We start from the raw sequence: 13,659 nt of genomic DNA on the forward strand, positions 1-13,659 counted from the left end.
TTTTTGCCATATGAAGGTGAGAGAGAGCTTAATAAATGTTTTCCTTTCCTTTAAAGTCCTGAGGTCTCATGCTGCACAAGGAGCAGATATTGCTGGAAGAAGAGGTGGAAAAACACGAAAGCCTAAAGTGAAACGTGTGCGGCCAGAATCCTGGGACAGCAACAGTTCTGGTGTCCCCCAGGCCCATCGCTGCCCTCTCACAGGGCTCAATATCACAGCTTGGTCTCAGTCGGACACGTCCCATGCCAGTTGTCCTCCCCTACCTTATCCAGTGTTGCCTGCTTATCCTTTGCCAGTTTTTCCTTCTCCTCAGATCCCAGTGCCAAGTGATAATGGAATTCCAATGCCTTGTGGAACATCATCCAATATGCCTCCTTTTCCTGCTCCTCTGCTTTCACCCATGGTAGCTCTTGTGCTGCCAAATTACATGTACCAACCTAGTCTGCCACCCAATGTTTATCCCATGGCACCGCCCTCACATCCATTCCCGGTACCTCCACCATTTTATCCACCACAAGCAACATTTCAACCATCAACTCCCATCTTTCCTGTTCCCCAAACCACCTTCCCTGTCCCCCAACCTGTATTCACTCCTGCACATCATGGCTTCCCTGGCCCTCAACCATCCTGTGCCCCTCAGCCATTGCAGAGCCATTGTCCATTGCAGCCTTTTTCATGTCCAGCCCTCCCAAGTGAACCAAAGAAGGGAGGAATTTCTCACTCATCAACTCCACGAGAGCCTCCATCTCCCCCTCTTTTCCAGTCTCGCTGCAGCTCTCCTCTACAGCTCAATTTGCTGCAGTTGGAGGAGTCTCAAAAGGCTGATCGCTCAGAGGAGGGTACAGGTGTCGGAGGTGCTGTGAACAGTACATTCAGGCCGCAGCCCTGTGAAGCTCCAGACTTGGTACTTACAACACAATTTAAAGCACATTTGCACATAATGGGCTTTAGACTTCCAGTTCAGAGACTCATAACCTTCATTTTTCTTTTTCTAACCCTTCAGTCTGTAGCACAGACAGAATTTCCCGCAGATGGCCACACTAGTGATGCTCTTTCTACAGGCAGTGACCTAATGGATATACTTCTCCAAGAAGACGCATGCTCTGGGACGTGCTGGGGTTCATCTGCAGTTTCCGAATCGCTGACCTCGGGATCCAATAGGAATGGCACATCCGGCAGTCAGACAGGTGAGTCGGCAACACTAGCAGGGAAATCACTTTACCTGATGTCGCCACTTTGCCAGACAAATGTAATATTCAGTATAGTATTTATTCATTATGATGCTCCAATTTGCCTCTTGTTTCCAGGGAGTAGTCGGACCAGTCACAGCAGCAAGTATTTTGGAAGCATTGACTCTTCAGAGAACAATCAAAAAGCAAAGGGGTCAACATCCGGAAGTGGCGAGTCGGTTATGAAGTATGTCCTACAAGATCCCATGTGGCTTCTAATGGCCAATGCAGATGAAGATGTTATGATGACCTACCAAATTCCTTTACGGTAAACTTGGGGTAATTGGTGGAAATGTAGAAGAATAGTTATATATTTTCCAGTGTGCAGCCGGTCACCTAGACCGGAGCCGCCATCACTTTCTCTACACATTTCACTGCAATGATCTCTGTAGAAATGTAGGTCATAGAGCATAAGGCTCTGTTCACATTTTCTTCTGTTTGCAATGGATTCAGTATTACAAAAAAAAAAAAAAAAAAAGACCAAAAACACATGCACTTTGGTTTACGTTTTGCATCCATCTTTTTCCTTTTTTAACAGATCCGTTTTTACTAGTGGGGTTTCTGTACACCTCTGTACACCTCCACTGTTCTGGACATGTGCAAAACTGATCCATTAATGGATTGTATAATAGATGCGCATCTGTTATGATCTGTTTTCCATAGACTTCAATATGAAAAAAAGAAATTTGACTCAGTTGCCATTTTTTTGGGGCTGGACTAAAAAGTTGGGCAATCTACGTTTTTTGATCCTTTTGACTGCAGTTTAACTCCAATATGGTTTTTAACTGGAAGACCTTTCATTTAATTTGTTGTAAAAAAAAAATCGCCCTTGAAAAACAGAAATACGTACTGGACGTGACCAACATGGTCTTACTATTGTGGTTGTAGATGTGCCCTTGAGGTCTTTTTTTTTTTTATAAAGCAAAGACAAATGTGAACATCCTAGAATAAAACTGGCATTTGAGAGGATACTTCTGTATGTGTCAATGTTTGTATATTATGGTCTCTCAATAATAGGGACATTGATGTAGTTCTGAAAAAGGATCGTGACAGACTGAAATCTATGCAGAAGCTTCAGCCACGTTTTACAGATGACCAGAAGAAGGAACTAGGAGAGATTCATCCGTGGATGCAAAGAGGAGGCCTTCCATGGGCAGTACAGGGCACGGTGAGTTAACATAGTTTAACGCATATACTTCAAACTCTGGCCCATGGACCAAATCTGGGCCGCAGGGTGGTTTTATTTGGCCCGCGACACCAGAACCGTCACCCCTATGTGGGGCCCATTATTCTGTAAGGAGGACCATGTGGGGCCCATTATTCTGTAGGGAGGACCATGTGAGGCCCATTATTCTGTAGGGAGGACCTTGTGGGGCCCATTATACTGTAGGGAGGACCTTGGGGGGGGGGGGGCCCATTATACTGTAGGGAGAACCTTGTGGTGCCCATTATACTGTAGGGAGGACCTTGTGGGGCCCATTATACTGTATACTGGTTGTCACGCGTTTTGTCCTAGTTTTTCATTTTGGCCCTCTGTGTGGTTGAGTTTGACATCATGGTTTAAAGGCTTGTCCAGGTAAAGGGAATGTGTTTTGTAAACATTTTTGCTAATGTTTTGTGTTTTTTATTTAAAAAAAAAAGTTGGAAATCTTGCAATTTTCAAGCCTTGTACTGACTGTTCTGTCAGAACATACACATGTACATTAGCAGCAATAGACTAAGTCAGATGCTAATTTTTATTGAAGCATCTAGTTAGCTCGTGGAGAGGTCGTTGTGAAAGGAGGGCAAGCAGGGTCAGCTGTGACATCTCCTATTAATGATAATGAGGTTGCTGAAAAGACTTCTGTAAAGGACAAGAAGTTTTAGGTCTAATGACCTCAGTGACCAGTGTGAAAATATATATATGTATTTATTTATTTATTTTTTTTAAATCCAGATTGTGACATGGAAAAAAAAAATTCCCGATTTTATAAAAAAAAAAATTGTGTCCTGATTTATCCTCCTTTAAGTGACAATTATGATGAGTAGCAGAGCTGTACTATTAGTAGAACTATAAAGATCAGCACAATTTCTGCTGTAACACATTGAGCAGTAAGGGGTTTGTTCTGGAGTGTACACTGTTACCACTAGGTTAACACACAAAAATATAGATAATACACATATGAACAAGCACACGGCTCAGGAAAGTGAGAGCTGTGATTACGAGACCTGATCTGGGAGAAGCGTAAGGTGGGGGCTGGTGAATTTGCAAGATTTATAACAGCAGTGTTTTAGGAGCTGAGTGGGATGGAGATGAGCCGATAACTGCTGTATAGAAATCAATGGGCTGGAAAGAGGTGGATGGGATGTTCGCAGTTAACCCCTCTCCTATCATGTAGCTACTACGCACTTTTAACCAGGGTTTGGGCAGGCATTAGTGGCCAAGCTCCATGGAAACCAGCTGTACACTATGAAAGATAAAAGCTCATTGCAGGAGAATGACCACAGACAGAAAAAGCGAGTAAATTGCAAATTTGCTTATTTTCATGCTGTCCAATTAACTAAATTAATTTAATTACTTGACAGTAACATTTTAACACAAAAACATGATTTTAAAGGGAACTTGTCACCCAGTTTTCCCAGTATAAACTACATCTTTACCACTTCTTTTACAGTAGTTTAGCAACCTGCCTATAAGCCCCTAACCTCCTCTTCATAGCCCAAAAAATAGGCTTTATATATGGGATTACTGGTCTAGTTTGGCGCCTCCTCTCTTCCTGCCCTGCTTCATGTGGATAACGTGTCCTACATCATCCACGCAGCACCCCCAATCTCTCTCCTGCACAGGCATACTTCGCTCTGCCATGCTGCGCCGGGAGAGGACAAAAAAAAGCTGATGACCCGAAAGTAAAGCAAGGTAGCTTGAAGTATGTCTATGCAGGAACAAGATTGGGGGTGCTGAATCCATGTGAAGTGGAGCAGGAGGACGTCGACTGAGAGGAGAAAGAGGGCGCCAAGCAAGACCAGCAATGGCCATTGGACACCTGACTGTTCCTTGTGAGGGGATTAGAAAAGGTATTTTTGGGCCATGCACAAGGGTTTGGGGGCTTCCATGCAGGTTGCTAGACTACTGTAAAATAAGGTGGTTAAGGTGGTGGCTGTAGTTTTTAATGGGATATCCTGGTGACAGGTTCCCTTTTAAATTGATCATTTTCTGTTTCCACATTCCCTTTAAGAAAACCAAGTTAATAGAAAGAAATAGAGATCTGAATAGATGTCCCTCTCCCCCATTATTGTATAGATCGTCTCCTGCTATAGAGGGCCTATCCTGTCCTGCGTTAAACACAGCCCATTGATTTGGATGAACACTCTGTTATTTTGTCTCCGATGCCTCTGCTGGGAAACTGGACGCTAACTGTTGGGTTTTCCTACCGATTACATTTGAGCACTGGGGGTCCCAGCCGGAAGACACTTTATTGCTTGTTGTTAAAGAGGCTTTCCACTTCGGACAATCCAGATGTGCAAAATAAATTTAATCTCATAATCATGTCTAAGGGGCTCAATTCTGCTTATGAGGGAACTTTTACAGTGTGTTGTATGCAGGGCCGGACTGACCATCTGGCAATTCTAGCCAATGCCAGATGGGCTGGTGCCAGCTGTGGGCCTCTCCTTCACACCAGGGACGTACATGCAAACCTTCCCCTTGACGCCCCATTTGTTCTATTTAGATTCCATCACTGTGCAGGGATTAACTCCAGTGGTGACCTGACCTTCATTTCTTCCTATCCGCATTCAGTACATGAAGGAAGGAGGGCATGACGCCGATGCAGCCAGTTAGCTTAAAGGGGTCTAAAATGAAAACTCTCCTCGCTTTTGGACAAATCCAGACATGCCGAGAAAGTGAGAGCTGCGTATGCTTTCTCATCTCCTTTGGATGTAGGTTACATCCAAAGGAGGGTAGAGTGAAGAAGCCGCTAAATTGCTACAGGGATCATCTGGAACGGCGTCGGCACCAGAGGTGAGTAAAAGTGCTATTTTTTTTTACTGGGAGGAATAAAATAATAGTGATTTAGAAGGGGTTGTCCGAGTAGTGGACAACCCCTTTAATTTTAGATATATCATCAATCCCTAAGCAACAAATTTTATCTTTGTCTTTTATCCATTTCCGCTTTGATGTTTGAAAATCCCCATTGCATGCTGGAATACTCAAATGAGTTGTCATCAGGAGGCAGAGGCTGGCGTCAGTGCCACAGCCTCTGTCCCCACCCTGAAACGATGTGCCATCTAGGGACGGACATATCATTGATGTAACCTGTGGTGTTGCACAGGGTCCCAAAAGATCAGGGGGCCCAGTTCCACCTCCAAAACAGGTGGAATTGTGCATTATGATGAGCTATTGAACTGCAAAGGGCCCATATACTGTTTTTGCACAAGGGCCCTTTTCTGTTTGTGTCTGCCAATGGCATCATTAGTGACATCCATTTCAGGGGGCTTGGCTAGTCCCTGCTCTACTGAGCATGTGTCAGTTGTAAATTCTGATGTATGCTCAGTAGGACTTCCCTTGTCACTGTGCTATATTCTTGTCAGTGCACCGTGACAGTGCACAACCTCGCTGGCTCTAATGAGAAGTGACAAGCCAGAAAGAGAGGGCACTGTTAGTGCGCATTGTAAGGAGAAAACGGGGAGAGCAGAGACCAGACCTGCCCCCGATAGTGAAGTCACTTTTGTGGGTGGGCCTGGTCTCTGTTCGCTGCTCTTTTTCATTGACTGACAGCCAGCTGTGCAGCAGTGCACAGCCGGCTGTCAGTCAAAGTGCTAGGGCGTGCTTAAAGCTGCTAATCTCACTGCTGTGTGTGCGGTGACTGTAATTACTCCGGAAACACCTTCATGACTGAAAGCTGTTGGCTCCTAGGAGAAATAAAATTTATTTCGTCCCAGGCACCGCACTTTTAGTACAGCAGCAGGGCACCTTCATAATGCAATTAACCTGCAGAGTAACCCTTTATTTTCAAGTAAATAGTTATCTGACCTGACAGGTTCCCCTTAAATTTCACATAGCGTTATTCTGGCTTCACAGCAGTTTGTATATCTTGAGCGATCCACAAAAATTGATGAACATATATCACATTCACTTCATAGCAAGTGGGCCTGTGTGCTTTCAAATGCCAGGGCTGAATTTAAGTCCCAGGCCAACCCTGGTTGTATGTGCACTTTTTCTAACAAATCCTCTTATAGAGAAGGCAAAGCTTGACTGACCACTGCATGGCCCCTTTATTCTCAGGGTTAATAGCTGAATTCTTGCAGCTTCCCCTATTATAAAGTGATTGCATATCCTGATCTGTCAGAATGTCATAAAATGGTAAAAACCCTTTTAAAGTGGTGACCGGATTGTTTGGATTGTGACCAAAACGAGGACATTTTCTGATTTTTACAACATATCCTAGCAATGTGCTGCAAAGGTCCACGATTGGACAACACCTTTTCCGATGAAAGGTCTAAAATTGTTTGGGACATCCAATACATCTATTTGAACATGTGACAATTATTAGTCTCTACAAACACTGAAGACAGTTGTTATAAACAAGCTCAGAAATAACATAACTAGGCTCTCTAAGCACTCTTGGGTGTAACCCATCTCGTCTTGAATTTTATTTAATATTAATTTGATCCCATTGTATCCAAATTGAGAAAATTTAAAGAAATGTTCACACGTGGCAGATTCATTGAAAAAACACCTGAGGCTGAAATCTGTTTCATACCTGTTTAATGATGTAGCTTCTGCAAGCTCCGATAAAATAACTGGGACGGTCCACAGAAATTTCTAAAACAAATCGAATCATCACTGCAATGTACATTATTAGGGGACCAGGAACATTTACGTATATCAGCATCACAAAAAATAACTGATTTATTATATACGACCGAACATTTCAATGTTTATACTCTCTGTGATCGCTGCGATCACTTCATAGCATAGAAATATTAAGATGTAAACTTGGGCAGATGCCTGACTACAGCAGGACTATATACAAAGTTCTGCTCGGTAATTCGCCAATCGGATTGTCCTCAGCAGATGCTGTAATTGGCTGCGGGATAAGTCTGTTCTGGAAATAGCCAAGTCTGTCTGGAACGGCACAATTTCGGGACACAGTTTTCCTGAGCTGAAAACACTAGTGCCTACATTTAGACCTGCGTGTGGATTAAAGATCCTGAAATGTGCGGACTGTACACATGGTTGTGACAGGTGGTGATTGCTTTTATAGGTGGTGTCCTGTAAGTAGTACACAAAGGGATTAGGCTATACACGTGCGTTACTTACTGTGAATATACTGGGATCAGGCTAAACTCTGTGAACTTTGCTTAAGTAGTAATTCCATAATATTCTTACACATGGAAGTGGTCCGGTAATGGCCTGCAAGATGCCGTAGTTGTAGACGTCCTCATCTGCCTGCAGTCTGCTAGGGGCAAGTTATGGCAACTCTCATAAAGCAATTCTATTAAATACACTGTTAAAGGGGTTGTCTATTGGAAACAAGTATCGCATATCCAGAGAATAGGTAATAGCTTGCTTATCGGAGGGGGTCTAACTGATGGGACCCTCACCAATCACCAGAACTTTTATCCCTGTTATAAAGGAGCGGCAGTGCGCATGCTTGACCGCCGCGCCATTCATTTCTTATAGAAATAATCTCCAAAAGTGGTGGTCTAGTGCAGTCAATATGCACAGCAGACACCTGTTCCCAAACATTGTGGTACTGCTGTTCCTGAGCAGCAGGTCAATCGTTCTGGTGGGGAGGAGAACCTGAGTAAACTACGTAGGTGCAGCATTAGTACTGTAGTAGCGGCATTAACGCAGCGCTATATTATTTTTACATAACTTAAATGGAAAAAAAAAATAGTTTTGGCTGCCTACATGGCACAACCCCCTAATAACACTTGGTAGAAATGTACATAAGGGTTAGTGACAACTTGCGACTAATGTAAGCTAGTGATACTCGGGGCAAGAGTTGTATTTAGTGTTTGCCTGGAGTTGATATGGCCACTGCCGCCCCTACATTATGCGTGACAGGGTCAGTCTTTCTTTCCTCATATAGGTGGTCTACACCTACTTGTGGGACTAGGTGTACAAGGCAGGCCGCAGGAGTGGTCTTCCAAAAAATCTCATAGGATTCTCAGTTTGGTGAGGGCCAGACTTGATCACCCAGAGTTATAGCTATTGGCAGAACTGGGCGCTCATAACTGATGAAGTTAGAGGCAAAACTAATGCATCCCTACTGAAGTTCCCATTAAAGACAATCCTTGTAAAAAGTTGTCTTAGCTCAGGCTATACTTAAGGCATGTTCACACCGGCATTTTTGCTGTGTTTTATGCAGTATACGAAGTAAAATATATACAGCGTTTTAAAGTACCAGTATAATCAATGAGACTTCTGAAATCTCATGCACACGCGGTTTTTTCCTTTTTCTTAATTTGTGCATTTTTGCAGCATGTTTCACTCATTCAGTTGAATGGATGAAAAACTCTGTAAAAACACGAATAATATATACCGCATCTTTCCTGCCACCACTCTGAATTCTGGTGCAAAAAAAAAAAACACTGCAAATTGGCCATTTGTGAACATACCCTTATAGTTTCATGGACCACTTTCAATATTGTGAAACATTGGTGCAAACCTTTACTATAGAGGAGATTCCCGTAGCTTCAAAATCAGATTCCACTTCTAATTTCGCTCTTCCTTGGTGCCATTTTGAGCCATCTCGTCCATTTTCCTTTATTTTTTAGGTATGTTGTAAGTGTGTGACCTCTACCTTACTCTCGCTGCTGCTCCTCGTCTATGTCGTCCCATTCATCCAGTGTTTTACATTGTTTTCCAGGGCTGCGTTTTCTGTAAGGACAGAAGTCCAGGTTGTGAAGATTGTCCAGATATTCTCCAGGAGCTGGAGCTCAGCGGGATCATGGAGTCATGTGATTGAAAAAAGGCAATAAAGTTTGGGGTTAACCCCCCCCCCCCTCCCCCCGACATTTCTCTCCTGATGCCCTAATGAACTCCTGGATGCATAAAGTGACTACAGATCTGTCAGAAACACTCGTGTGCGGACATTGTATTTTCGTCTCCTCTCGTCCGGACAGCAGAACTTGGTCGGCTTACATTTCTCCCCGCTCGCAGGACTCGAACACAATGTGACTTTCTTGGCTGGTGCCATCCTTACCCTCTCCAGCTGGGACCCTGGATTACCAATGCACTCTATTATTTATTTATGTGTGGCCTATCTCAAATAATTTTAACCGTCTTCGATATCTACAAGTCTAACACTGGATTATTGCCCTCCCTTATAGTATCTCACGTTAGGGCTTCACACTGCATTTTACATGGAGGAATTTTAGATTTCTGATTTTCTTTACATTATACAAAACCAATTTTTCAGGCGTTTGATAATTATAAAAGTTGTATTTTTTTTATAATTCTCTCTTGGAGCGCTGGATATTATTGTTGCAGCAGATAGAGGATAGCAGTTTTACTTTTGACACAAAGATTCTGAACTCTTTTCTTTTTTTTATGTGATCTACTTAAATTGTGCTGACACTTTTTGCTGCCTCACATACTTTTGGCTTTGGAGGCCGTGACCCGTTATATAAACTTTAATGTCTCTTCTCCACCAAAAATGTCTGCCCAAACAACATCCTCTTGGCATTGTCCAGTTCCGTGGACTTTACTGCTCCTAAACTTGTGCATTTGTCATGACCTTCTTGGTAAGTTGATGACCAGCAATCCATTAGTAATGAGGGAGGTTATGTGGTGGGACTGGGTTGAAGATTTTCAATCCACCTCCATTCCTCAGTAACCTTCTTTCTAGACCCAAAGATTAGTGTACAAGGTGGTGTATGGAGATGCAGACCACCGTGCTTGTCTCTCCGTCTGCGCTATGTTTTATGTATGTTCCATGTAGAAAAATGAATATACCGCACTGTGGTGTGTCATCATTGAGGCGGTATCAATCTGTCAGGTTCATAAGGAGTATGGATCTTACATATAGTAAAGTCATCAGCTGTATACCTGCACTGTGGACCTGACCATGTGTACTCATTACTGCGACTGTTACCTTCAAAGAGGTTGTGACCAAATGCTTCTCCTGTAATTTTTGTTTTGTGCCCCTGATCTATTTCTGTCCTGTCTGTCCTAACTTTGGTAGACCAAATGACAGTAAAAAACATTTTATTTTGTAGTGTGTGGTGAATTATTTGGTATTTGTATGTTTTTTGTTATGACACTTTTGAATATTGTTGAGTGCTTTCTTCTGTTAATAATAAGCAGATCGTGGGTTGTCCAGGGGCACCCAGTGGTTAGCTATAATCAGCAGGGAACCTAGCAGCAAGTAATTTATTTTTCTACAAAGCCATCACGGACAAAACGAAGCATTATACATGTACATCCCCAGGCAAAAATTATGGAATCACCGGTCTCGGAGGATGTTCATTCAGTTGTTTAATGTTGTTGAAAAAAAGCAGATCACAGACATGGCACAAAACTAAAGTCATTTCAAATGGCAACTTTACGGCTTTAAGAAAACCTAAAAGAAAAGAAAAAAAATGTGGTACTCAGTAAGGGTAATTTTTTTCAGACCAAGCAGAGGGAAAAAATGATGGAATAACTCAATTCTGAGGAAAAAAAATGATAGAATCACCCTGTAAATTTTCATTTCCAAAACTAACACCTGCATCAAATCAGATCTGCTCGTTAGTCTGCATCTAAAAAGGAGTGATCACATCTTGGAGAGCTGTTGCACCAAGTGGACTGACATGAATCATGGCTCCAACATGAGAGATGTCAATTGAAACAAAGGAGAGGATTATCAAACTCTTAAAAGAAGGTAAAGCATCACGTAATGTTGCAAAAGATATTGGTTGTTCACAGTCAGCTGTGTCTAAAATCTGGACCAAATACAAACAACATGGGAAGGTTGTTAAAGGCAAACATACTGGTAGACCAAGGAAGACATCAAAGCGTCAAGACCGGAAACTTAAAGCAATATGTCTCCAAAACAGGAAATGCACAACAAAACAAATGAGGAACGAATGGGAGGAAACTGGAATCAATGTCTGTGACCGAACTTTAAGAAACCAGCTAAAGGAAATGGGATTTACATACAGAAAAGCTAAACAAAAGCCATCATTAACACCTAAACAGAAAAAAAAAAGGTTACAATGGGCTAAGGAAAAGCAATCGTGGACTGTGGATGACTAGATGAAAGTCCTGATGAATCGCAAATCTGCATTGGGCAAGGTGATGATGCTGGAACTTTTGTTTGGTGCCGTTCCAATGAGATTTATAAAGATGACGGCATGAAGAGAACATGCAAATTTCCACAGTCATTGATGATATTGGGCTGCTTGTCAGGTAAAGGCACTGGGGAGATGGCTGTCATAACATCTTCAATAAATGCCCAAGTTTACATTGATATTTTGGACAGTTTTCTTATCCCATCAATTGAAAGGATGTTTGGGAATGATGACACCATTTTTCAAGATGATAATGCTTCCTGCCATAGAGCAAAAACTGTGAAAACATTCCTTGAAAGAAGACACATAAGGTCAATGTCATGGCCTGCAAATAGTCCGGATCTCAATCCAATTGAAAATCTTTGGTGGAAGTTGAAGAAAAAGGTCCATGACAAGGCTCCAACAGCAATCAGAGAAAGTTGGAGCCAGATTGATGAAGAGTACTGTTTGTCACTCATTAAGTCCATGCCTCAGAAACTGCAAGCTGTTATTAAAGCCTGAGGTGGTGCAACAAAATACTAGTGTTGTATTGGAGTGTTCTTTTGTGTGTTTGTTTTCCATGATTCCATAATTTTTTCCTCAGAATTGAGTGATTCCATAATTTTTTTCCCTCTGCTTGGTCTGAAAAAAAATTACCCTTACTGAGTACCACATATTTTTTTTTCTTGATTTTCTTTTAGTGTTTCTTAAAGCCATAAAGTTGCCATTTGAAATGACTTTAGTTTTGTGCCATGTCTGTGATCTGCTTTTTTTCAACAACATTAAAAAACTGAATGAACATCCTCCGAGCCGAGTGATTCCATAATTATTGCCAGGGGTTGTATATTAAAATGCATTGGCCATGTATGTGTAAACCGCAGGACTTACAGAATTTGACTAGGGAGGTATAAGCCTGACCATTGCCTCTTAGACATCCTTCTACTTAAAGGATCCATTGTGCGGTAACCAGGGCTGTGGAGTTGGTAAGCCAAACCTCTGACTTCTCAATTTCCATGACTCCCGACTCCACAGCCCTGCCTCACTACTGAGCATGTACAGTTGAAACCAGAAGTTTACATACACTATATAAAAAGACACATGCATGTTTTTCTCAATATCTGACATGAAATCTGAATAAACCTTTCTCATTTTAGGTCAATTAGGATTATTATAATTTTTTTATATTTGCCAAATGCCAGAATAATGAGACAGAATGTTTTTGGGCATTTTTATTACTGCAAAGGCAAAAGTTTACCTATACTAAGATTTACTATGCCTTTAAACAATTCTGGTCTGCCCATATGATGATGTCATGTTTGGAAGCTTCTGTTTTTTGGTAACATCTGAGTTAATTAGAGACACACCTGTGGATGTATTTTAATGCACACCTGAAACACACTGCTTCTTTGTGTAGCATCATGGGAAAGTCTAAAGAAATCAGCCAAGATATCCGGAAGAGAATTGGGGACTTGCACAAGTCTGGCTCATCCTTGGGTACAATTTCGTGGTGATCACACCACTTCCTCAGGACAGTCTATACACATACAGGGTCTGTTACTTATAGCAAAAGAATGCACATGGAGACGCATCCCTTCAAAAAAATCACCACACCCAGTGGGCTTGGAATCAGACTAAACGCATGTAACACCGTAAAGCACACACAAAACAATCATAAAGCATAATGGAATATATCACTTAAAAACATTACTCATACATTTAAAAATATAAATGCAGATTTTTTTTTTCAATATATTAAAAAATATATTCAAGTAGTTAAATGAATAAATACATTTTACGAGCTAGGGGAGTGCTTGAGCCTATGATGTTGACCCATTCGTTCTTTGTCAGCTTGTGGAAGGATATCCCAAACGTTTGACCCAAGTCATTCAGTTTAAGGGCAATGGTACCAAATACTAATGAAATGTATGTAAACTTTTGACTTTGCAGTAAGTAATAAAAATGAAGAGAAAAGGGGAGTGGTGGAGCTAATAGGTAGAACTTTGATCTGCTGCAAGGGAGACAACTACCACAGTTGTCTAGTGGGTAAATAACTGACGAAAATAAATATATATATATATATATATATATATATATATATATATATATATATATATATATATATATATATATAGAATTATATATAAACCTGCACTAGTCTCAAAGTTTGTAACGTATAAATTCTAAAGAATAAAAG

The 13,659-nt window shown here is 41.5% G+C and overlaps 1 protein-coding gene across 3 annotated transcripts in view; it reads left to right on the forward strand.

The window, feature by feature from the left end:
* Positions 1 to 10,432, forward strand: part of PER2 (period circadian regulator 2) — a 72,933-nt gene extending 62,501 nt beyond the window's left edge. For all 3 annotated transcript variants that reach the window (XM_073674438.1, XM_073674437.1, XM_073674439.1), the window contains exons 19-23: positions 57 to 904; positions 1,004 to 1,187; positions 1,308 to 1,497; positions 2,247 to 2,397; positions 9,083 to 10,432. In XM_073674438.1, the coding sequence (XP_073530539.1) occupies positions 57 to 904; positions 1,004 to 1,187; positions 1,308 to 1,497; positions 2,247 to 2,397; positions 9,083 to 9,181 (1,472 nt within the window). In that variant the 3' untranslated portion in view covers positions 9,182 to 10,432. The remainder of the gene's footprint in view (positions 1 to 56; positions 905 to 1,003; positions 1,188 to 1,307; positions 1,498 to 2,246; positions 2,398 to 9,082) is intronic.
* Positions 10,433 to 13,659: the final 3,227 nt, after the last annotated feature.

Source organism: Phyllobates terribilis, unplaced genomic scaffold (assembly GCF_046119375.1).
Source record: "Phyllobates terribilis strain yellow unplaced genomic scaffold, ASM4611937v1 Scaffold_3__8_contigs__length_932513732, whole genome shotgun sequence".
NCBI lineage: Eukaryota > Metazoa > Chordata > Amphibia > Anura > Dendrobatidae > Phyllobates > Phyllobates terribilis.